The sequence below is a fragment of the Eucalyptus grandis genome, chromosome 3 (genome assembly GCF_016545825.1).
Source record: "Eucalyptus grandis isolate ANBG69807.140 chromosome 3, ASM1654582v1, whole genome shotgun sequence".
Classification (NCBI taxonomy): domain Eukaryota; kingdom Viridiplantae; phylum Streptophyta; class Magnoliopsida; order Myrtales; family Myrtaceae; genus Eucalyptus; species Eucalyptus grandis.
In genome coordinates, this window is record NC_052614.1 from 68205041 (window position 1) to 68231288 (window position 26248).

Here is a 26248-nt window from a genome sequence, read left to right on the forward strand (position 1 = left end):
TTTCAAGGAACCTAAGTGAAAATTGGGTACTTGTGGAGTCAATGAAAATTTATCATGTACCTCAAGATGCTTTACCGCAGTGATTGATAAGTAACTGTAGGTACGTTCTTTTCTTTCGGATTATGCATTTGCATTTGCATTTTCATGCATCATATTAATTGCATTTTAAAATGGGATTCATTTTCCGACAAAAAAATCATTCAATGCATGTGCATGGTCAAAATTTACGTTTTAATTTGTCTTTGAAGGCAACCTCTACGAGCTTACCTTCAAAGAGAGGCAACTGATTGACACCTAAATTTTGGCGATTCGGTTATTTATTTATTGCATAGAAAATTAGGGCTTAATTTTGTTCCTGAAAAATATTAATTGCATAGCATAAAGATTTAGATGCATTTATTTTTAGTTTGCATGTTTTGCATTTATTTTTTGGACTAGTGATGGATGGGTTCGAATTGATGGTTCTGAACTTTAACTTGGCAAGTCGGACTAAGCCCACGAAGCGAGCAAATTGGCCCAAGCCATTTTTTTAATGATTGAAAATTATCTCGTGAAGAATAGAAATTTTGAAATTTTTCTGAGATATGAATTTCTGGGATAGGGCATATGTGAAAAAAAAATATTGCAATTTATCTTTGTAAGAATTGGGATTAGAGAAAAATTCTATCATAGGCTGTGAGTTCTGAATAAGCAACTGTTGTCTCAAAACAAAAACACTCCAATTGTAGAGTGTAAACTTCTCCCTCATATTTACTTGCACAAAATCAAGAAAATTAAAATCAATGCTTCTAGGGTTTATAACCCCTCTCTTCATTAGTTTTGAATAGACCTTCTTGTGGTCCTTAGACCGGAATAGATTCACTCCATCACCACCAACATTTGCAGCCACTCCCATCCTAGGCTGGAAATGTGTGAACATTCTTTCGTCATCGTCCTTTCCTTCTGGCTGATTGAAAGTGCCAAAATGCGAGTCACTAGGAGAGTTGACAAAGGTCTTTTTAGCCAACCCTTTTTTAGCCACACCTAACTTCTCTATATTGCGCAAGAACAGAGTTTCATTCTTGTAGCCTCTCTCTCTCAAAAACTTATCGATCAAAGACATAGTCGTACCTCCTTCTTTTAACTTAGAATAAAGTTTAAAAGCAACTTAAGGTCTTAGCATTCTTATAGGTTCAATTTCTTCAGTTATTTCTTCTTCTGGTTGAGTCGGTGGAGGAGACTGACGCTGTTAAGAAGGTTGTTGCTAACTTGGTCACTGCTGATGAGAAGAGTCTTCTTCCTAGGTCAAATTGAAGTGCGTAGGACCCTCAAGCATGTGTTGTGGTCCTCTGCTTGTGATTTTGGAAGACTTTCTTGAAGACATTGTCGCTTTATGGAAAAAATCTCAAACTCGATCGCCGAAAAAGTGAAAACTTTTGAAAGAAACTAGAGAGAAAGTGAGAGTAAGTGGGATTTTTTTGTATTCTGAGGTTTGAGAGTGAAAACGAAGAAAAAAATCTCTACAAAAGTATATAAAGCAAATGAAGCGGAGTAAACGAATCGTCATAAGGGAAAAAGTGAAAACTGTCTTTTTGAAAACAAAAAATTGTCTTTTTGAAAATGAAGAACTACCTTAAATTAAAAACTCGGAAAGGACAATTTCTAAAAATACAACAATCAATTAGCAATTAAAAAGTAACCGTACCTTTTTCAATAATATCATATGTAAATTTAAAATACTTGTAAAGAATAAACTTACGGTTGTAACTTGGTTACTCTAAGTCCGAACATCTTTAAATTTTACCTTTAAGTCTGAACACTTTCAGACTCTACTCGATAGAATTTATGATGTTCAGTCTGTTGCGAATAGACTCAAACAAGCTTTTCTCCAATGGCTTTGTAAATATGTCTGCCAGCTAATTCTTCGAGTCAATGAACTGTATCATTACTTCTCCATTCTAAACATGATCTCTAATGAAATGATGTTGAATCTCTATGTGCTTTGCCCTTGAATGAAGAATTGGATTCCTTGTGAGATTCATGACGTTGGTGTTGTCGCATTTGATCTCGGTACACGATTCTTCAATTCCAAAGTCTCTTAGCTGTTGCCTTATCTATAAAATTTGAGAGCAGCAACTTCTAAGAGTTACATATTCTGCTTCATCTGTTGAAAGAGTTTCGGTACTTTGTTTTCTTGAAAACCAGGACACCAGCTTGTTTCCAAGCAATTGACATGTACCAGAAGTACTCTTTCTATCAACTTTGCATTCTGTTAAATCTGCGTTTGAATATCCAAGGAGAGTAAAGTCTCCTTCTTTGGGATACCATAGACCTAGTTTTGGAGTTGTTGCAACGTATTTGATGATGCGCTTTGCAGCTGTTAAATGAGATTCTTTGGGATTTGATTAGAATTTAGCACAAATACAAACACTAAACAAAATGTCAGGTCTAGATGCAGTAAGGTAAAGAAGTGAACCAATTATGCTCATGTATAGTTTCTGGTCTACACTCTTTCCTTCTTCATCTTTATCCAGCTTTGAAGAACTTGATATAGGTATCTCAGTCTTTTTACAATTTTCCCAACCGAACTTTTTGATGAGATCTTTTGCATATTTCTCTTGGTGAATGAAAATTCATTTCTTCAATTGTTTGACTTGTAATTCGAGAAAGAAGGTTAATTCACCCATCATGCTCATCTTGAATTCATCGTGGATAGATTTGGAAAACTTTTTGCACAAATTTAATTAGGTTATTCGAAAATAATATCATCAACATAGATTTGAACAAATAAAAAATCTTTGCCTTCTATTTTAATGAACAAGGTAGTGTCTACTTTACCTTTATTAAAATCATTTTGAATTAAGAATTTACTTAACCTGTCATACTAAGCCCGAGGTGCATGCTTTAATCCATAAAGAGCATTTTTCAGTCTAAAGACTAAGTTTGGTTTTCTTGGATCTTTAAAACCAGGTGGTTGCTCCACATAGACTTCTCCTTGGATAAATCCATTTAGGAATGCACTTTTTACATCTATTTGGAATAACCTGAAATTTTTATAGCAAGCAAAAGCAAGTAATAATCTAATTGCTTCTAACCTCGCTACTGGTGCATACGTCTCGTCATAATCTATTCATTCTTCTTGTGTATATTCTTTGGCTACGAGTCTTGCTTTGTTCCTAACCACTTTTCCTTTCTCGTCCATTTTATTCCTGAAAACCCATTTAGTTCCAATAATAAACTTACCTTTAGGTTTAGGAATAAGTTCCCAAACATCGTTAATGCTAAATTGTCTGAGCTCTTCTTGCATGATTTCAATCCAGCTTTCATCAACTAAGACTTCTTCTACACTTTTAGGTTCTATTTAAAAAACAAGTGCTAAAACACTAGACTCTTCACGCCTTTTGGATCTGGTACGAATTCCTTCATCAATGTTGCTAATGATGAGTTCCTTGGGATGGCTTGACTTATGTTTCCAATTGCTGGTTGGTTTATGAGTTTGCTGATCCTCTGTTTCAGTTGAATCTTCTGGTTCATCTTGTTGTTGAACTTCAAGAGTCTCGAATCACTTTGGGGAAATAGACTTTGTGGGATTTGGAGTAGGTTCAGATTCTTCAAGTTGAGCCCGATTCAGTTGATTCTGCATTGAGTCTTGAAACTTGACGTTCATAGATTCTTCCATAGACTGACTATTCTTATTGAATATTCTGTAAGCTTTGCTTGAGGTTGAGTAGCCAAGGAAAATTCCTTCATCTGATCTTTCTTCAAACTTACCAATTCGATCATTTGCATTCTTTAAAATAAAACACTTGCAACCAAACACATGGAAATAAGAAACAATTGCTTTCTTTCCTTTGAATAACTCATAAGGAGTTTTCTCCAGAATAGGCCTTAAGAATACTTTGTTAATGATATAACAAGCTATGGAAACTGCTTCAGCCAAAAAATGAGAAGAAATATTACTCTCAATTAAGAGTGCTCTAGCCATTTCCTGCAAAGATCTACTCTTTATTTCCACAGCCCCATTTTGTTCTGAAGTATATGGAGAAGAGAAAACATGCTGAAAACCAAAGTCATCACAGAATTTTGCAAAGTCTTGATTTTCAAACTCACCTCCATGGTCTGTCCGTATGCTTGAAATAGAATGGCCTTTCTCATTCTGAATCTTCTTTCAAATTTTGAAAAATAAGAAAAATATTTCAGACTTACTTATCAAGAAGTATACCCATGTAAAGCAAGAATAATCATCCATGATTATTAGGTAGTATCTCTTTCTACCATACTTTGAGTTCAAGTTAGTCCAAAGAGATCTAAATGCAGAAGCTGCAAAACTCGATTAGTAGAAATTTTATTTATGGGTTTTTAAGAAATTATAACTTGTTTTCCCAAAACACATGGTGTGCATAGGTCACACTTTTGATACGTCAAGTTGGGCAGTCCACGAACAAGCTTCTTGGAGGAGATCTTGACAATATGCTTCACGTTGACATGGCCAAGTTTTCTATGCTAGAGGTTTGTTTCATCTTGAATGGATATTAGACACTGAAAGCTTTATGGTTTTATATCCAAATGATAAATATTTTCATGTCTTCGTCCAGTGAAAGATTGAGATAAATCTTTATTAGTTCCCGAACAAATGCCTTCTTAGAAATTAATTTTGAATCAAGTGTCACACAATTGACTAATGCTGAGTATATTGTAACTCAATCCTTCCATTAAAGAGACATTGTTGATTGTAAGACTTCCAATCTTCACAATTCCATATCTAACAATTCTTCCTTTATTGTTTCCACCAAAAGAAACTTTTCTGCCATTAATTTGCATGAGTTTTATAAAACAACTTGAATCTCCTGTCATGTGTCTCGAGCAGCCACTATCCAAATACCACTTAATCTTTTTCTTGATAGTGACCTGCAATTATAAAAAGAACTCAAGCTTTCTTTAGTACCCACATTTTCTTGGGTCTAGGGGAGTTAGTACGAAATACAATCCTTGTCCATTCCTTCTTAACAAGTCTCCAAACCATAGGACATTTTTTCTCAAAAAGTTCTGAGCTATTACACTTTGAACATCTGAGAGCACTTTGGCCAATAGGTTTTACAAAAACTCTTTGAAAATGATTCTTGTAAATTTTTTTTGTAGATTTTTGTTTGATTCTTTCCTTCACTTTTGGAAAATCAATTAAAGGAATAGTTTCTAGTGTCATACCCAAACCAGATTTGTTGAAATACGATTTTTGAATTGAAAGAATCTTTTCCAACTTCTCAGATCCTATTGAAAACCTTTTTCTAATATTTGAAATTTCCTCTTTCAAGAATGTGTTTTCCTTTGAAATAGAGTCTGTGTGTGTGTGTGTGTGTGTGTGTATATATATTTAAACAACAAACATTTGTCTAGATTTTCAAACTTTTCTTTCCAAGAGATTTCATGTTACTTCAGTTTAGAATTTTCCCTTTTTAGCTCAGAGGTCCTTTTAAGAGAGGTTTTGAGACTAAGAAAAAGTTCATCTATGTACTTCGAGACTTTAGCAGGAATTTTTAAATTACTAACCTTGATTTCACTGTCTAAGTCTGAGTCTGAGTCTGAATCTGTTCCAAAATCTAAGTCTGATTCTGAGTTTGCCATTAAACTTATGTTGGCATACTCTTCATTACTTTTCTCACATTATGTATCACTCCATGTCTCTGCTTTGAGAGTCTTCTTGAATTTCTCAGTTCTTGCTTTCTTTTTCTTCAACAGAGGGCAGTTAGGTCTGATGTGTCCTTTTTTCTTACATTCAAAACATACCACATCTTTGTTGATCTCATCATCCTCAGTTGATTTGTTCTTGAATTTTTGAGTGCCTAACTTCTTACAGTTAAATCTTCTTCCCTTTCTATTCAGTTTCCTGAATCTCCTTATCATGAGTGCTAGCTCTTCATCATCCATGTCATCTTCAGAATCTGTATTATCAGAATCATCGTTAGATTTTAAAGCAATTGACTTCTTACCTTTGGGATCTTCTTCCTCATTAAGTTGCTCCATTTCGTATGACTAAAGTGTGCCTATAAGTTCATCAACTGTAAGAGGCATGGTCTTCTAGGTTTCTCTTATTGAAGTCTTCACGTGATTCCAATATTTGGAAAGTCCACGTAGTAGCTTATTGATCTTCATTGGTCCTGAGATTGGCTATCCCTGATATAATAGACCGTTCACAATTTCTGTGAAACGACTAAACATGTTAGTAATGGATTCTCCTGGTTTCATCTTGAAGGCTTCATACTGTCCGAGCAAGATATTGATTTTTGTTTCTTTAACTCAATCAATTCTTGCATAGGTAACATGCAATCTATCCCAGACTTCTTTGGCTATTTCACAAGATAAAATTCTGTTGTACTCAGTAGGAGATTGTAAGAGATAAAGCACATTATAAAGAGTAGATCACTTTAGCATCAAGAGCTTGTCTCTTGGTTATTTCTTCTTAAGCCATTTCACCAACATCTACAACTTCTTTTCCTTTTTCTGAGACTGGTGCAGCTTTAGGAATGATTCTTTTTTCTACCACATCCCATTCCAGGGGATCTTTCAATCTTAGGAATGCCTTCATTTTATTTTTCCAAACATTGTATTCATTTCCATCAAAGTAAGGAGGTCCGGTGTTGCTTTGGCCTTCAACCAAACTTGGAGCCAAAATACTAGCCATAGATCTTTAACTCAGAAGTAAAAATACTTTAATAAAACAATCACACAAGCTCTGATACCAATTGAAAGGGCTAGTATGATCACCTAGAGGGGGTGAATAGGTGATAAAAAAATTCTTACGAAACTTCAAAATAATTTGCTAGCAACGTAAACAGAATTAAACAGTTATATGAAGCTGTGAATTGAAATAAGGAGTTTAGGAATAAGAGAATAGAAACACAATGTTTATAGTGGTTCGGCTTAAATCAAGCCTACGTCTACTCTTCCGCACTGACAGCCCACTGGTTGGATTTCACTAAAAATCAAAAGAGATGTTACAGTCTCACGTCCTTGATTTTACAGTGTAGAGACTCTACTACATTTCTTCAAAGTCTCACAAGTGTTTACTCTCTATTTTGAGTACAAGTAAAGCTCAACGATTGAAATAGCAAATGACTAGAAAGTTTCAGACTTTGAAATTTTTCTCCCACGCATTCCACTTCGAACAACCAAAGAGTCATCCTTAAATACTCCTCCATGCCTTTATGGCCGTTGGCACTTTCCAAAGGAGTTCATCCACTCTACCAATTGGACAGAATCAATTAAGGAGATCTCAAGTCGTTTAAGGGATGTGATGATAGCCCATCAATCCTGCTTGCCCATATAATCAAGATCTCGGTTTCCATAAATAGAACATTTCAAATATACTTCGCCATTCAAAAGATTTGCATATCGGATTTGATCCAATAATTAATCAAGTAGATGCTATTCTCCAGCCATAAGGTCTTCCAAAATCATACGAACCGAATCCTTTGAAGATAAACTTACATCTGAATAAGTCTTCAATCTTCGGTCTGGAAACTGTTAGTGAGGGCAGACTTTGAGTCTTGAGTCTGGCGGCCTTCAGACTTTGACGACAGACTCTAGAGTTCGAGAAAATATTCAGTGGTTCGTGTGCGCCACGTCATTCGTTGACGTGGCGCGCATGAACCACTCAGATACCAACACTTGTCCAAAGCGAGACCCCCTCGAAAATGAAAAAAGGGACTGGTTTTTTGTCGGCTCGGCTCCGCTTGAAAGGACGGTCGGAGTATTCCTCCCACTCAAAATTTTTCTTTCTCCTCACTTGAATGGGTGGGTTCTCTCTCCCCTCGTAAAAGAACCAAGAACGTTCAAAGCCTCTATTTCCTTCTCCGCGCATCCCACCTCCACCTCGGCCTGCCCAAAAGCGTCGCTGGTCATCTGCCTCTGGCATCTCGGTCTCGTTCTTGAGCGGCACCAGGCTCCCTGCCGCTGACCAGGCGCTATCCCCTATGTTGGTCCGCTCGGTCGCAAGGGAGATCTGGGCGGACTTGGGCGGGGTTGACAGCGGGGCGAAGAAGGAGAGACCTGCTGCATTTTCTCTCTCTATTTTTCAACGGAGCACGCGCTTTTCTTTCCGCTTCTGCCTCTCTCTTCCTCAAGCACTCCTCTCCTTTCTATCCTGAGCCCTCTCACTCACCACAAGCGCCCCCCTCCTCGCTTCTCTCGAGCCCTCTCACTCACCCTAAGCGCTTCCCTCCTCACCTCTGTCCTCATTGCCGTCATCAACTTTCTAGCCGCGGCTCCAGAAATCGCCGGCTGCCGACTGGCCTATCGAGCTTCTTTGTCTTCTACTCCTTATTCGGTTCCGATTTCGGGCTCGAGTACGTAGCCAAGGATTTTGAAGCAAAAGAGGTTTACGAGGCTAGATATACTGGTGGCGGTGGTAAGTTTTGGGGTTTCAGCAACACCGTGATGGCCGTGAGGGATATTGTGGTGGAGGAGAGAGAGGCGTATGGGTATCGTGAGACCTCTCTTTCTCCTTTGCCTTTTTTTTTCTTTTCTATCACCTCTGTTTCAGGAGGCATGGAGGCCTGGTGATAGTGGCTGTTTTGGCTTCTAGGTCGAGCTAGAGTCGGATAGCTTATCAGGAGGCTGAGGGGAGAGTTCTTCATCGGTCCTTTTGAATCCTGAAGCAAGTCACGTCCCGCTGTTCCCACCGGAGTATTTGTCATCGTGACCTTTGGTATGAAAGTTTTAACCTTATTATTGTTGCTGTGAGGAAGAGCGCATGATAGATAATTGTCCATGGTCTGCCCCTTGTTACAATTGGTGATAAAGTGATCATTCTTTAGTGCCAGGATCGTTGTTGATGTGAAAACTATAATGCTCTTGTGACCTTTTGCACTTTAAATACTTTTCACATATGTCTTGCACTCACATCATGTATTCTAATGTATTCAATTTAAATAAATTCCTACTAGTAGGAGAATGAAGGGAAAAGGGTTGCCATTCCCGTATTGCAGGAAGTAAACATATCGTCCTAGAAAATCAGCTTAATAGGATTTAAGTATCATTCGTAAGTGTCAAAGCTGGATGATGAAAAAACCATCGCTCTAAGACCCAAAGCTTTTGAAGTACAATGGCAAGGTTTGCTTACCTTGGCATGAGTAACAGCGGCATTGATCTTATGCCAATCACCAAGTAGTGAGGAATTGCAATGATTCCCCTCTTTGTTAGACCTCACAAAGGAAACCACTATGCAATCTTTATGTCGTCCCTGGACAACAGTAACAGAATGCTCAGTGTGAAAATTATACGCTTCCCAAGAAAAATACAAAAAAAGAAAGAGCGAGAAAAGAAAAAAAAAGATAAGCATTGAGGTGAGAAGAACACACATTTCACATGCTAGACTTGCATAACAAAATGAATATTGTTAACGAATGCCCTTGCAGCAGTGGTCAAGGTTCAAGAACATATATAAAATTATTATCCTATTTGATGTAGGAAGTTTTCTCGTTATCATATTTTGTAAATTCGAACGTGTTACTTGCCAAACATTCATAATTTGTTGGACATTAAGAAATTGAAAGCATGCTGGTAACTTCGTCAAATATTTACTGCTGTTTAAATTGGTAAGGTTTTATATCTGTTAAGATACAAATTTACTTTGTGCCACACTCTAACTATTGAAGTAAACGATTGCGCATTTAGCTTCAAGTTGATGGTAGAGTTAGAGTTCTTGAGTTTGATTGCTAACTGTCGTCTGCAACCCGTTATGGGTCTGCCTATTCTTATGCCTGCAAGCATTGGGTTTGCATGCCTAAGGCCTTTGTCATCAAATCACCTTTGCACGAGCAAAAATAACCACCGCACTCTAACGGCTTAAGCTTTTGTAGTCGGTTGTGCATGTAACCTCAAGTTTATCAATTGATAAATTCAAGTACCCTCAGGTACATAACTTCATGTTATTGAATTCTAATGTAAATGACTAGTTTACTTGGTAAAACAGACAGCTCCCAGTAGAACATCTGAAATGTCTGCAGTTGGTCGACTTCCAGCAGCCCTTCAAGTTCGTAAGCTTAACTTCTAATCTCATTGTGGTTATATTCTGATTTGACTCGAAGAGCATATTCATTAGCGACTCCAACTTCAGGGGATCGATATCAGAGAAATGCTTGCTGGCGCATCCTTCATGGATGGGGCAACTAGGACGAAAGTGGTAAGATTGCTGTTGACTGATGTTATTTGGTGTTTCTTCGGAACGTTTTGTTGTTACCCAAGTCCAGTAAAGGAATTAGTTTCAGTACCAATGGGGCAACTTATGGTGTAAAATCTTGCTCAGTGTGTTGTGCTTAGGATTCTGCATGTGCACTTTTATGATGTAAGAAGCTGGGTCCCGTCATTATGCACTGAGAAGATTTTGTAGTATATGTGCTAGAGGATGTCATACAGTATAATTCACTGTAAAATAGAATGCAGAGTATCCATTAGATCCATTTAAGCTCACGACTGGCAATTGCTATTGTTGTCGCTAGTTGCTTCAAGGCATATTCATTTCTAGTTGCTGATGCACTCTACAGTGAATCAAAGTATAGCCTTTTAGTTTCATGCATTTTGATTTGTGCCTTCTCTTGTTGCCTGCTTGTAGTATAAATTTCGCAAGCAATTCAAATCCTTGTTCAAGATGCAGAGTAAATCTGCAATGCAAGTTGGGGAGATGATCATGTTTCCTTGTCCAGGATATCCATTACTGTAGGTTGTCTGAAAAAGAACCACAGATATGTTCATTTAGGGACTGATAGCATATCCACACTGTTTGCATTCCTAGTTGTAATTCCTTTCTCTGCTTGCAGTATTAAATTTGGCAGCAAATAAAATTCTCTTTAAGGATACAGTCCCATGTAAGTCTGGGAATTAGTTATGTTTTCTTGTCCAAGATATTGCTAACTTGTATGTTGTGTCAGAAGATCCACAGAAACATTGATGTAGGGACTGTAGATTAACTTAGCATGTCCACACTGTATGTGCTTCCTAGATTGTAAATCCTTTGGCAAGAAACTTATCATTGTACTACTTTTGTCAAATAATCACAAACATAAATGTCAAGGCCTGTTTGGGGTGGCTGTGAGTTTCAGCTTGCCTTTCTGGTTTTAGCTGTGGGTTTTGAGTTTTGGCTTTAACTTTGACTTTAAAGAAATGAAGTTGGTAGTAGACATAACTTCTAACTTGAAAGTGACTGGCTCATTTTGAGAATTTAATAGTACTGAACGCTGAACCTTAAATCATAGATGTTTGGATTCTTGGATAATTTTACTTCTAAAATGAAGCATATAATAACTTTTAGTGACCAAAAGCCATAATACCTGATATGCAGTCCCTATCATCCCCCTCGGTGCAAAAACAAAAATGAAAAAAAAAAAAAAACGAAAACACACACACAAAAGAAGAAGTTACAACATAAGAACTATCAGTAGTTTTCCTTAGCTGTCTGAGTGGCTTCTCTACTGACACTGATCAAAGGATGGTTCTTGCCTTTTGTAGTCCTGTGTCAGCGGAAATAATTTTTTGTCTTTTCCAGGTGAAGAACAACCCTGCTGCATTGCTTGCTTTATGTTGGTATTGGGCTTCTGATGGTGTAGGATCTAAGGTATTATATTTGAATGAGAGTGTCTTCTGAATTGTTGTTTTTTTCCCTTTCAGTTTGCAGTCATTGACAATTGTTTCACTTTTTAAATTGCTGCTGTCAGGACATGGTAATTCTTCCTTACAAAGACAGCCTTCTGTTATTCAGTTGGTATCTGCAACAATTTGATTTGGATGGCAAACGGGTATGTGTTTGATTTTTCGGTGAAAATTGGGAGTTCCATCTCCATCTCTAGTTTCCAAAATGTTAAATCTCAAATTGTTCATTTTACAGGTCAATCAAGGGCTTATTGTTTATGGGAATACAGGAAGCACAGATCAGCATGCGTAAGTTATTTTTTGATAAAGTAATGCCACTATTACTTTTACATGCTGGTGACGTGATTATTCCCGATGCATGTTATTGTCTAATTTCCATACAGCTACAAACAACAGCTGAGAGAGGGTGTGCACAACTTCTTTGTAACATTCATTGAAGTGCTTCGTGAGAGACCACCTGGTCATGATTGGGAGCTTGAACCTAGTGTTACCTGTGGTGACTATCTGTTTGGATTGCTTCAAGTTAGTTTACAATAAGAGCTACTAATATTTACCTTTAAGAAGATTCTAGCAATAGTCGAAGTTCTTATGTCTATTGTTTCTGAAGTTTAAGATCTCAGACTTCTCTTGGAAAGGAGACTTGAGTTCAGTGGATGATTTACTTATAGTCACTGAGGCCAGGTATCTTACTAGAACAAGCTTGTCTAAGATGGAAACTATCAGCTCTTAAGGAACGGGGAACACTTAAAGAAACTGTTGAGTGGGGTGGTAGAAACATGGATAAGAAGAAAAGCAAGCTCGTAGGCATTGCAGATGATGGACAGAAAGAGATCCGCATTGAAAGGACAGATGAATTTGGCCGAATAGTAAGTTTTCAACGAAAAAAAAGATATTAATCATAAAGCCTTGTAATAATTTCTTTTGCATCTGACAAAGAAACACCAATTCATTACTTTGATGGTTTTATGCCAATCTTCTTGTTTTGAATGTTTTGCAACAGTTAACCCCAAAGGAAGCTTTCCGATTGCTTTCCCATAAATTTCATGGAAAATGGCCTGGCAAAATGAAGCAAGAGAAAAGCATGAAGCAATACCAGGAAGAATTGAAGTTGAAGCAGATGAAAAAATCAGACATGCCTTCTTTGTCTGCAGAGAGGATGAGGGAAGCTCAAGCTCAAATGAAGACACCTTATCTTGTGCTTGGTGGTCATGTTAAGCCTGGGTATGTTTTCCTCTGTTAAAAAATCAAGTTACTAGTTCTTTATTCATTGGCATTTAAGTACATAGCATTTTAGATTAATCTGACTTTATAAGATGTCAATGTGAAGTGTCTTGTTCCATGACCAAAGTGCTTGACTGTCTTTTCGCTTTGCTGCTTCAAATTTTCTATTTATCCCAAATCTCTCAGAGCCTGGGCTCTGCTGAGGAGATGTTTCTGTTTGCTAATGTACAGCTCCATGGATCACTGCCTGGATGACTCTTTCCAGACTATATTTCCCCAGACGTTTGAGGAGAATCTCCAATTTCAAGACTCGTGAATTTGTTAACTTAAAAATCATAGCCTATGACCATGCATTATAGATCATCCTATAGATGTCTCCATCTTTATGCTTAAAAAGGTGGCACCTTAATAGAAATTTGAGTGGTCTGACTTGATTGATGATAAACAATCTATATCTGAGAAGACAATCAGACACCATCTAATAAGTGTAAGCTGGACTTCATGCAATGTCTATTTACCATGGTAATTGAATGATAAAATAATGATTAGATTTTTGTTACTTTGTGCCTGTTTATTTAATTGTTTTTTTTTCTTTTTTCTTGAGGGGTGTTTCCAGTCAAAACAGTGATCCAAGAAGTGGCTTTGCCACCATTGAGAAGGATCCCGGGAGCTTGACGCCCATGCTTGTAGATAGGAAGGTCAGTGTCAACCCAAGTTTGGATGTAGTATTACTCTTATTTTATTGCAAAAAGGAAATTGGCCTGTGTTTGTTTGCACCATAATTGTTGACGCAAATTATCAAGATGCATCTCAGGTGCAAGGTTTTCTATGTATGCGGCACCACCAGGCTATCTTTTTAACACCACTTGGAATAATTCTGAGTATTTGCCATCATCAGATCATTTTTGTAATCCTGCTTCCAGATGCATTTTAGACTAAGGTTACTAGACTTTTAGAAGAAAAGCAAGGTCTTAGGCATCACGATTTTAGTGATATTTTTATCAAGCTGGGTTTGTCAAAATGTTTGTACGGCTTCTCTCTTCTCCTTTTGTTTTCTTTTACCAGGGAATCTTTTTGTCCTGACTTTTAAGGCACCTACCCTTGGTTCATACTTCATAAGTTCTGATGTTCGGCTGTATTCTAGATTGAGCATTTCTTGGGGATAAAGCGGAAGCCTGAGCCTACTAACTTGGGAGCACCAAAGAAGCCGAGAACTTGAAAATGTTATTGACGGGTCTTCTATTATTTGTTGAGTTCGAGCAACTTACTATTGGGGCTAGAAATAACTTCAGGCTCTAGGCGTCAATTGCAGCTCCCCATTACATTATCCTATATACCTTTTAGCTTTATCAACTATGAAGATCAAAATATAGATGCTCTTGTTGCTTTTGATGATGTACTTAGACCTGTAGTGCCAACAAGACAGACGGCAATTTTTGAGAATTCTTTGTTGCCCGATAATTGAATGGCACCTTTATTAGTGTTCTTCATTGTTACTGTTCCTAGAGATGGTTGTACAGATTATATGATTCGCAAGTGGCTATTTCACAGATGCTACTCTTGCTGTTAGACAAACGATTGAGCAAGTGAAATGCTCTGCATGTGTTTATGGAAAGATAATGGCCATCAGAGTAAACCTTGCTTTTATTTGTTGCTATACGGGGGGCGTGAACACCTTTGCTTTGATTTGTTGCTGTATATAGGGCATGCTTGCTCGTGTGCGAATGTGGTTAGGTGTGTGCATGTCCTGCTTGTATACAGCTGCGCTTGCATGATTTTGAGAACCTGTAGAACACTCAAGATTCTTGTGATGGGACATAATTATTTTTCTAAAGGGGTAAAAGTTATTCTTCTTAAAAGCCGTCATCATTTTTTTTTTTCTGTTTCAGTTCCATATCTCCTCCACTATATGGTGTGGTTCTATGACCGGGAAAGCAAGCCTACCAACGAATGGTTCTCAACAACTTAATTGGTATTACAGTACACAATAAGATGCATTTATCGGTATCAATTACTAGCAGATTAAGCCTAACTTTGGATTTGTCGATTGAAGGTTCATGAATTAGAAAGGTCGCCGACTACTGAATTTCTGTAAACCAATACGGCATAAAAGGTCAGGCAATGTGTCCTTTGTTCATTTGGCTCACTATAAATCGACGACTTCATCACAAGTCTTCTATCCAATCTTCCCAATACTCTTTTTGGAGAGCATTTTCAGGATAAAGGGTGGTTTTTCATCATTAGCCTTCCTCTAGCGTTCTGAATTGTGTAGTGTTTGTGGGTCTCAAAATTTTGTGTGGAATATGGTGTAATCTAGCTCACCCAACAACGACAATCAGTGCATTTTAGGTGTGGAAAAATGTTCTCTACTTAATTGGATTTTAGTTCGTTCACCAGTGGACCCGAGAGAAGGGAAAAATCTATTGGAAATCATCACCAGCCAAGTTAGATATTGAAGTTGGGTTGAACATTTGAAAGCAGGAAGTTGCCCATATGACACTCATTTATGTTATGGTGACATGACACTGTGTTAAAGCTGAGTTCCCTACCATTTTACGGCTGATTGAAATAATCCAGAAATCAATATTCAATCGTGAACTCCTGCAAGTGAAAAACAATCTCCAAAGCAAATTATGAATAGGATTAATGAAGAGAGCATTCAACTGCACATCATCAACAAGGGCTTTGTTTAAGCAACGAAAAAGAAGGCAAGGCATATATGCCTTGTCATGGACATACAACACCAGTCCAGCAACTAATGAAAGCACAATTGTTTTTCCTCTAACCACAAACAGCACGATTTTTTGAATCATACACAAATCTATTGAACAACTACAAGAAAACATTGACAACCAAGATACAAATTCAGAACAACAAAACAATTTTGCCAGATTGAGTTACATAGACCCTTCACCCAGCCTGTAAAGTAGCGCTAAAGAGCAGCGTCTGAACTTTACTTGTATCCTCCACCTTGCCTGCAAGTAGGGGTGTCAAGAACCGAACCGAAAACCGAACCAAACCGAACCGAAAAATTCGGTTTTTTCGGTTCGGTTCGGTTTTCGGTTCGGTTCTCATTAAAAACCGATATTTTTTTATTGGTTCGGTTTTTATCGGTTAACCGAACCGAACCGAACCACAAACCGATAATATCTGTCCTCTCCTTCGTGACTTTCAATCTCCTCCAGCTTCCAAAAGCACGATTTCCTCCGCTTCTGTATCGACAAACTGAGAGTGAACTCTCCCTTGATCGAGGGACGCAATTTGCCGGCGCTTGAAGCGATCTCCGCCGGCCCCAGACTGAGCCCTCTCCGATTCAATTTCAGCTTCGCGCTTGACAGCAGAGTCTCCTTGATCCTCTTCGCAGCATCTGGATCTCTTCCGATCCCCACCCCTTGCTTCGGCTCCTTGAACTTGGCCAAGACGACTCTCCCGTGGGGCTTCTTCTCGTCCCCGGCTTTGGCCTTCTCAAGGCAAAGCGCCTCGAGCCTCGACGACAGGCGCGTGATCTCCTTCTCTACCTCCTCAATCTCCGCATCTATAGTCCTGCCATTGCCTTCTTGATCCATGGCTTTGGCCGAATGGGCCTCTAGCACGCGGGGCTCCAGCACGCCCTGCTTCCACTGGATCTTGGAAGGAACGGAGGATTTGAGGGAAATCTGGGAATTGGCGCACTCGGGGCTCTGGTTTTCCTTGCTGAAGTCGTTAGACTCGAGCGAGTCGGAGAGCTTCACGAAGACGGGGTTGACGGACGACCAAGACGCCTGGACGGCAGCGGCGACGGCGGCGGAGTCTTCGGACTCGCCGTTGTCGAAGGCGGTGTTGTTCCACACCTGAAGCTCCGGTGCGTCGAACGCATCTGGGTACCCAAGAACACTCATCTTTCGGATCCCAGCAGGGCGAAACGAAAAGAAATCTGGAGATTCTTGCTTCTCTGGGGTGGTGATGATTCTTGAAAAAACGTAAAAAAGAAGAAAACCGAAAACCAAAAGTTAAAAACCGAAAACCGAAAAACCGAACCGAAATTCGGTTCGGTTCGATTTTCAAAAAAACCGAACCGAGCCGAACCGTTGACACCCCTACTTGCAAGAACTAGAAGAATTGAAGGATAAGTATCCACATCTATCAGCAATGTGGTTAAATCGAAAAGTCACATAACTGAGACAGATTCTCCAAATATCTCAGGGGATAATCAATTTTCAAACTGCAGCCTAGATAATACCTTACGTAAACCTACTAAGACAAGCCTCAAGCAGAGGAATAGCATTATTGGTTTGAGCCCCTCTCAATGTATGCACAATAAGAGATATGTTACATGTAGTAGAGAATTTTAAAGGCACAAAGAAAATAAAGATCTTGCTCTAAAAATAAGATTTAAAAATCTTTTTTAAAAAGTTCTAAGCAGCTGCATAATGCTGAAACTGAAAAACCTATTGTCAAATATCAAAAAATAACATCACTAGTAATAACTGTAATTGCAATAAATAAGTAAAGCATATTTTCAGAAACTTCATAGGGAAAAAAATTAGTACACATACACCAAGAATTAGCTCCACGTCTTCAACAAAACCCATCCTTACCATTTCATCACCCTCATTAAGGACGAGGAAGGTTAAAGAGCTCAAGTCAATATTTTCCCTCTCAATGTGGTCCTGCCACAAGATGTAACAACTGTGAATAAGAGCTCATAGTAAGACGAACCTGTCATCTGAAGCGTAAATCACAAGTCACACATACAAGCTAAAGTCACCTCAGCACAAGAAATTCTGCATAGTCAGTTGTCATTGCTGTTCTGTGGTAATCCGACTAATGGCAATGAAAATAGCTTTCCTTTAGTGATGGAAGATATTCGATGTATAGATTGTTGGAAGGTGGCTGATTGGAAGGTGGCTGACAATGGTTGCAACTAATAACACAGCCTTTTATAGGACGAAAGGCATGTTGAAGTGTTATTCTATAGAATTGATAAAGCTTGCGTTCTTGTGGACAGACAAGTAATTTTTACACCGCTAACTGGTGAGAAGAGAACCTATTTCATTTATTCTTATGACAAAGATCGAGATGTCACAGTGTTCGAGAAGTGCTAAAGAAATGGCTTACTCGGAATAAGCACCATCTTGCTACTTACAAACTCAAAAACCCAACAACGATGAGAGCTTGAGGCTAAAAATCCTAATGACGACCTCATAAGTTTCAAACCTTGGTGCTTCGGTATCGGCAAGTGAGATCGCTGATCGACAACGGATGGATGCCGGTGCCGTTGTCTCAAGCTTGTCTAATTGCCTCGAGGCAATTTTCCTCAGATTCTCCTCATTATCTTTCCACTGCGGGTTTTTAGTAGGCCCAAGAGATTCAAGAAAAGCAACAGCAAAACATCTTAGAAGTAGAAATTATCTAAGGACATTAAGGATGGAAATCCCGTTCCGATTAAAAAAAGGCCCAGATTGGTCATTCATGTTATTCCACTAAATTTAAAATTACTTTCAAAGTCTAGGCCTGTACGCCAAAGGAGAGACGAAAGAGGAACAGGCACATGCATAAAGAGTGGCTGAAAAGGCCATTATACATTCCTTACGAGCAAAGCCAAACCGGTGAAAGCAAACATGGACACGAATGTTTTCCCTGTTGTTCGGGAATTAAGTTCGGCTCATCTTCTCCTAAAGGTCTGTCACAAGAGTAAATAACATGTATGAATTTCATATTACTTTTTTCGTTAAACTTCAAATAACTTAAGTAATTGACCATATTAATTCCTTTTCCATTAGCCATACAACAACTGCTTAACCAAGTTGGAACCCAGTTACAATGACATACGACTATTATGGGTATAGTTTGAAGAACAGTATGCATCAACTTTCAAGCAAGGGAAATTTTGAACCGCAGGAAAATCTCAAAGTCTGCAGTCATGAGGTGCCACACGAGAATTCCAATGCTATATTGCATGAGACATTTACGAGGAACAGAATAATTGAAACTGCAGAAAAATTGTCTAATGAGAAAAAGGATGGTGAAAAATACCATCCAACTACCAAAACCTCCCTAGAAAGAGGAAAATCATGAAAGGATTATGAAACTACAAAAGAAAAATAAAAAGACTAATCTGTTGTGGGGAAGGGGAAGGGGTCCAAGGTTGTATCATCATTAGCTAGCAAAGGACATCAACCAAATGTAATACAAGACATCTAACAAGAATGAGCGAATCTCATATAAACACCAACTTGAGGGTTCTGTGAAACTCAATACATATCCCCATCGAAATCCCCACCAGCTATTTCATCGGCCAAGGAGCGCGGTCCACTAGTAGGGAAAAATATAGCATACTTTGAATTTCCAACTTTTGTTTCCAGAGGTTCCACATATGTAGCATTCAAAACATGAATATCTCCGAAGTGCAAACCAGGATTGCGGTATACTAATACCTTCCTGAAATTTGTCCACTTTGTCCTTTGCGTTGATGATTTGAGCAAACTATTAAATAGTAAAGACACCGAAACAGCATTATAACATCAAAGCCCAATAGGTAATTACACATTTTCCCCAAAGTTGTGAATATCAAACTCAAACATGGGTTAACAAGAGCGAACCAGAGATGGGATGTCATCAAAGCAATATAACACCATTGATGTCTAAATCCAAGGACCGATATGGAGGCATGTAACTAAATTAAACATCTAAGCCCCGGACAAGCATAGCTATAGTTATTAATTGGCAAGGTGATTAAATGAATAAGCAAAAGCACTTACAAATGGCATTAGAAAAGTAGGATAAGATGATGATTATTTTAACAATTAAAAAAAAAAAAAAAAACTATTCGTATCTAATAGTTGTGAAGTGACCTTTTACTTAAACCATAAAACGTGATTTTATTTGGAAACATGAACAATAGCAAATCTTTTAATCAGTTGCCTTATAAGACAAAAGACCTATAAAAAGAATACTCTAATGGATTGTAATGAATATACTAATCGGTTAGAGCTCGTTTACTAGAGAAGACACTATTTGCATCTCCCGAGCATTCTCCACCATGTCCAAAAGAAATTCATTAGGGACCCCACCATAGCTTAAAAGTGCAATCAAAATCTTTGAAAGATATGCAGGCTTTGGTTTATTACTGCATCAATGAGGACCAAGGTCTAATCAATTCTTCCGAAAAGGTAAAATTTGATTGCAGAAAAAGCTCCAAACAAAAAGCAATGGGATTTAGTATTTCACAAGAAAAACATGTCCCATGTTCAAATTAAACTGAAAAGAACAAGAAAGCCGCTAACTTTTCAGTCTCGTTTATGTAAGGGTCTTTTAACCAGCTAACTCCAAAGGAAATATACCCTTGTTTACTTGTCTTCATGGTATTAGGGTTCATTAAATAGTCTGTAAATTAATATTTTAACAGTGATGTTTGTTGGTGAGGAAGACAATCCAGACATGAAGTTGCTAAAGCAGGTAAATAAATCTGTTGTTGCACAATAATGATTAATCGTGCCCCATGACACTAAAGCGTGGAACATCTCATTGCGGTGAAGATTAGAGATATCCTTGACATTGAAGCAATTAAAATCTGCAAAGAGGACTTGGCCCCGGCCGTTCATAATATCATATCCGATATTCTTATGTCTAAGAAGGAATTGCAACCTTGTTGGGCAATTCAAATGCAGCAGGATCTTGTTCGATGGTACATGAACTTACATGCATGTGTTATGTACGAGATGATCAAAAGGGAGAATGAGGTCCACAATCAACACAGAAAACGAATGCTTGGAAAGGCCAAGACCATGGAGAAAAGTCCCGATGGACTACTTACCACAAATGCCATCATTTACTCTTGAAGAAAATATAATGACAGGAACATGTCCTGCATTCCAACAATAAAATTTTCCATTTGGGCATGCTGATGTTCCCTGCATTATCGAGTCGAGAAAGTGAAGTTACAATTAGAAAAGTACGTAGCTCTAGTGGTGGACACTACAAGAAATCTGCAGACATACATGAGATGTTCTAAAGGAGGAAACAAAGCCGGGTGAAAGTAACAGTGTCATTTAGAATAGTCTAAACATCAAAGCAGGTCCAGATATGCACACTACTAGGTGTTTCCACACATACTATGTTCTATAAGAAGAAATAAAGCCTAGGATTACTAACAGTCTTTTTTGGATAAGTAATATCTAAAACCAGTACAAGCCTAACAAAAAGAAACCCATGGTTTGTGATAAGCACAATACAACCGAACTAACATGAGTCCAAATGAGCTTCTTGATGTACCATCATTACTAATATATCAATGGAGAGCATCGCTCAACTATGCCAGTTTATGGAAGTTGGCCAGACCATCCCATATAAACCGATACACTTCTTTGCTCTTCAAAAGCATTTATATCAAATAAAGCAATCCACGTTTTGCTGATCTATGATGCAAAAACCGATTATTCATGACAATTACCAAGGAAAATATTATGTCCTCATAATATACCCGCCAAGTTCGTAATATCTGGTGAAATTGCTTAAGGTAACAATTCGTTTGCTTCGTTCGGCAAGAAAGAAAACTGGGAGTTCTTCATATGCATCTCATCAAATGAACAAGACAGACATCAATGAAAAGAAGGGCGACAATGATTCATGAATTTACTTCTATCTCCTCCCCGTTTCGCCCCGTGGTGGTCTATGGCCCAAAAAGAAATATTTATTTTACTATTTCATTATTTATCCTATTCATAATCTCTGTCTTTATTTCCCTTCCGTTGCATCAACTCATCCATCTAAACACAATGCAAGACGTAAGAACAACCAATAAATTCAAGGACAATGGCAAACTAATTACTCTAAAAAAGGCTCAAAAGGACCCGGCTCATCTGTCCCATTTGGGCATCGCAGAAAATCGTCATTAACCGGGGCTCTGGTGAATTTCTTCGACCCATCCTTACACTTGATCCTGTTCGATGAACTGTAATATTTCACATCCGGGTATCACGTTGCATCATCGCCACCCAACCAGAGCCTCCAAAAAGTCAAAACCCCTCACCCCACCCCACCCCACCCCACCCACTACGCCCGAGCTCGTCCAATAAAAACACTTTACAAACGAGGCACCCAAAGAAAGCGGCGGGCTCGAACCTTCAGGAGCTATCCCGAGAAACGGGTCTTTGGGCGGCGAAGTCGAGGACGACACACGGAGAGAACCGTTAGACAGCAGGACCAATTCGACGACGGAGATGAAAACGGTCGGCGAATTCATGTCCGGAGGAAGCGTTAGAAAAGAGCTGGAACCCGAAATAAATTCTTCGATGTGCGGTGCCGGTGCTCGACCGTGATCTTGGAAGTTCACCGGTCGCGCGAAACCCCAAAACTTAGCACCGCCACCGGGTATATCTAGCCTCGCAAACCTCTTTTGCTTCAAAATCCTTGGCTATGTACTCGGCCCAAATCGGGACCGAATAAGAGTAGAAGACAAAGAAGCTCGAGAGGCCTACCGGCAGCCGGCGATTTCGGGAGCCGCGGCTGGAAAGTCGATGACGGCGACGAGGACGAAGCGAGGAGGGAAGCGCTTAGGGTGAGTGAGAGGGCTCGAGAGAGGCGAGGGAGGGGGCGCTGGGGTGAGTGAGAGGGCTCGGGACAGAGAGGAGAGGAGTGCTTGAGGAAGAGAGAGGCGGAAGCGGAAAGAAAAGCGCGCGCTCCGTTGAAAAAGAGAGAGAAAATGCAGCAGGCTCTCCTTCTTCGCCGCGCCGTCGACCCCGCCCAAGTCCGCCTGGATCTCCCTCGCGACCGAGCGGGCCAGCGTGGACAGCACCCGGTCAGCGGCAGCGGGAGCTCGGTGCCGCTCGGGAACGAGACCGAGATGCCGAGAGGCAGATGACCAGCGACGCTTTTGGGCGGGGCGCAGGCCGAGGCGGAGGCGGAGGCGGAGACGGAGGCGGAGGAGGTGGGATGCGCGGAGAAGAAGTTGCACAGCGAAGGAGAATAACAGAGACAAAAGAAAGAATCGAAAGTGAATGAGGTGCAATTACTGCTATAAGAATCGATGACGAGTGAAAAGTAAACAAAAACCCAAAGCATAAGGCTTCCACGATGGACCTAAACACTGAATTCAAAATAGCAGTAAGGGTTCGACCTAAAAAAAGGAAATAGTAGTAGGACCAGCGGTAATCCGGAAAAAGAAAAAGAAAAGAAAAGGAAGCACTTGTAACAGTCAATGGCATGGACCATGAAAAGCACTTCGCGGCGCTTCTTCTTGAGCTTCTCCGGGAAAGGGGAGTTCTCAATAGCCTTCTTGCTCTCGCGGGTGATGTATCAGTGATATAGTCCTTGAGGCTGGTCATAACATTGCCACTCTCGGTGGAGTGGCACCGCAGCAACTCAGCAAGCCTCGTCTTGCTCTGCGAATCCTCGTGGATACAGAGCTTGAGGTTCTTAGAGAAAGCCTCGTAAAACTTGTTGTGTATACCGAGCTTGAGGTTCTTAGAAAATGCCTAGTAGAACTTGTTGAAGTCTTCCTTGCTATGCACAGTCTCAAAGAAGAGCTTGATGCATTTGTTGACAAGATTTTTCTGAATGACCAAAGGATCTTGTTTCACTGGAGTGTTTCTCTTGAAATGTGCGAAGGCTAGAGAACGAGAGAACCAGAGGCAGAGATCAAGAATTTGAATTAATGAGGGAGAGAAAGTGTGGCCGGGTCCGTTTTCTTCTTCAGAGAAGGAAGGAAAGAGGATATATAAGAGAGAGAGTGAAATAAATGTGTGTAGGCTAGTGTGTGTAGGTCTAGTGATTAGAAAAGAGAGAACGATTTGTTTTGGGCGAAAAGTCCCTCTAGTGTCCAGCAGCCCCCACATCTACACAAGGCATTTGATGATTGGTCCGAGATCACGTGGCCTAAGAGCACCTAAGGGCGTGCATGGAAACGTTTCTAAGAAACGTTTCCGTAACACTTCTGTACGGAAAGTGTTAAGAAAAAAGGAATAGAAACGCGTTTGGTTGCGTTTTTTTGTTTTTTTGTTTCTGTTTAACGAAATAAGAACAAAAAAAACAACAATTTGTTGTTTTGCTCCAGAAACATTTCTTCTCTTCTTCTTCTCTTCTTCTTTTTTTTCCTTTTTTTTTTCTTTCGCCGGTCGTCGGCCTCGGCCATGGCCGGCGACCGGCCATCGAGGCTCGGCCCGCCCCCGGATCCGGCGAGGCCGAGCGTCGGGCGACACCGAGCCCGCCTTGGCTAGGCGAGCTCGGGCTCGCCCATCCGGCGAGGCCGAGCCTCGCCCAACCACGGAGAGGCTCGGCCTCGCCAGGGCCGGCGAGCCTCGCCGTGGCCGGGCGAGGTTCGGGCCCCGTCGTCGGCCGATCGGCGGAGGTTGGGACTAGGCGAAAAAAAAAGAAAAAAAAAAAAGAAAGGAAAAAAAAAAATAAAATAAAAATGTTTAAAAAAAAATAAAAGAAACAAAAAAAAGAATAAAATTTACCAAACGTGTTTCATTCATTTTTTATTTAGGACCAAACGTTAAACGCGTTCTTTTGTTAAAAATTGTTTAGAACAAAAACTTTTTTTTTTTTCAGATTGAAAAAAAAAATGAATGTAAACGTTTCATTCGCATCCTAATATTTTTTGAAGAAGATCAACAATTAATAATTAATAAAGGGAGAGGATGCAAGGGTTGAAAGAGGGAAAGATGGGTCGTGGCCACCACGTGTTGGCTATTGATAGGCCATCCAATATTTTATCGAAGAAGACCAGTAATTAATAATTAATAAAGGGAGAGGATGCAAGGGCTGAAAGAGGGAAAGACATGTCCTGGCCACCACGTGTTGGCTATTGATAGGCCATCGCATGATGACGTGGCCGGCTCACCTAACATGTGGACGCCCTCGAAGAGCGATCTCCATGGGAGCACGCGGAAAGAAAATTCTGCTACTGAACTTGAACCATTGAACAAGGAATCGATTTGCAAAATTTCGAGAATCCTCGAAACCACTTTTCCGGCAGTCACTAAACAAGGAGGCGATTAGGGCAGACGAGGGCGCTTGCAACCCTTCTGGATCCGATTCTGCAATGAAGAAGGCGAACGTCTCAGCAGATGCAGCAGCGATGGGCGGAGACGCCGCCTCGGGTACCGAGTACCATGTGTTCCTGAGTTTCATTGGCGCCGATACTCGCTCTGGATTCATCGACCGCCTTTCCCGCGGCTTGGCTGATGCCGGAATCTTGGTGTTCAAAGACGAAGAAGAGATTCGAGTCGGTGCTGAAATTGGCTGGGAGATTCTGAGAGGGATCGACAGCGTCCAGATCTGCATCCCCATCTTCTCCAAGAGTTACGCTTCCAGCAAGCGGTGTCTCAAGGAGCTTGCGGCAATGGTGGAAAGCAAGGTGAAATCGGGTGGTGGGAAAACGATCCTCCCCATATTCTATGACGTGGAACCTCGTGATGTTAGGCTTAAAACCCCTCTGTATCGCGATGCCCTATTGGAGCATAAGAAGAGGTTAGGGTCCGACAAAGTAAGAGTGTGGGAAGATGCTCTTGGAGAGGTTGGTTCATTTAGTGGTTGGGCAATGGGATCTAGCAGGTAAAAGGCCCAGACTTTGTCTGTAGGAGGGTTTGCAACTCATAAATCGTTTTCTAGAATAGCAATGCTAAACTCCAGTAGGACAAGCTGATTTCTTCGCTTTTTCAAATGTCTGTTCCCCAGTTTTGTTGTGGTGGTTATTGCTTTCTCATATACTGTCAGCCCAGATGTTAAACACGCACCCCTTCTTTTCTTACCGAAACGGTTTACTTCTGTGGCAGCCTGTCTCGCGGTGTTGGAGGACTGGTCAAATTAATCACGGCCAAGCTGAAGGTAAACTGTGTGGATGTGGATAAATATTTTGTCAGAAGTGATCAGGTAGATGCTATAACAGATTTGCTAGCCATTGATGTGGGTGTCTTGGGTATCCATGGATTGGGTGGCATCGGCAAAATAGCCGTTTCCAAAGCTGCTTTCAACTATTTCCGCTATCGGTTCCAAGGCTGCAGTTTTCTTGAAGTTGTTCGAGAATTATCCCAACGCCATGGCCTGGTGAAATTGCAGAAACTGTTATTATCCGACATCCTATATCCTAGGGCTGATTACCCCATTGCTAATGCCGATGAAGGAAGGAATATGATCATGAAAAAGCTTTCTGCCAAGAAGGTTCTTATCATTCTTGATGACGTTGATCATGCGGAGCAAATCCGTCAACTAATTGGGCAGCACGATGGGTTTGGTTCCGGAAGTAGGATCATTGTTACGACCCGGAAAAGAAGTGTCCTGAAACTTGAAAATCAGACCGTAGCTTATGAAATGCAGGAAATGACTCATGATCATGCGCTCCAGCTTTTCAGTAGGCATGCTTTTGAGAGAGACTCGCCACCAGACAATTATAAAGACTTTTAAGAGAAGTCACTTCTACCACTGG

The 26248-nt window shown here is 40.0% G+C and overlaps 2 protein-coding genes and 1 long non-coding RNA gene across 4 annotated transcripts; all 3 read left to right on the forward strand.

The window, feature by feature from the left end:
- The first annotated feature begins 8573 nt into the window (after positions 1-8573).
- LOC120292073 (glucose-6-phosphate isomerase 1, chloroplastic-like) lies at positions 8574-11780 on the forward strand. The gene is made up of 5 exons (XM_039309949.1): positions 8574-8683; positions 9950-10009; positions 10094-10159; positions 11519-11587; positions 11688-11780. The coding sequence occupies exons 2-5, from the start codon at positions 9974-9976 to the stop codon at positions 11778-11780; spliced, it is 264 nt and encodes an 87-aa protein (XP_039165883.1). The 5' UTR covers positions 8574-8683; positions 9950-9973.
- A 100-nt stretch (positions 11781-11880) lies between these two features.
- On the forward strand, positions 11881-12741 carry LOC120292240. Of its 2 annotated transcripts, none has more exons than XR_005550025.1 (3): positions 11881-11910; positions 12230-12488; positions 12623-12741. It is a non-coding gene; the product is annotated as an uncharacterized LOC120292240 (long non-coding RNA). The 2 variants fall into 2 exon arrangements; XR_005550024.1 differs by having other exon boundaries at positions 11890-11910; positions 12006-12488.
- Positions 12742-24757: 12016 nt separating this feature from the next.
- On the forward strand, positions 24758-26226 carry LOC120292074 (TMV resistance protein N-like). The gene is made up of 2 exons (XM_039309950.1): positions 24758-25377; positions 25599-26226. Exons 1-2 carry the CDS (start codon positions 24866-24868, stop codon positions 26224-26226), a joined length of 1140 nt encoding a protein of 379 aa, XP_039165884.1. The 5' UTR covers positions 24758-24865.
- The last annotated feature ends 22 nt before the right edge of the window (positions 26227-26248 follow it).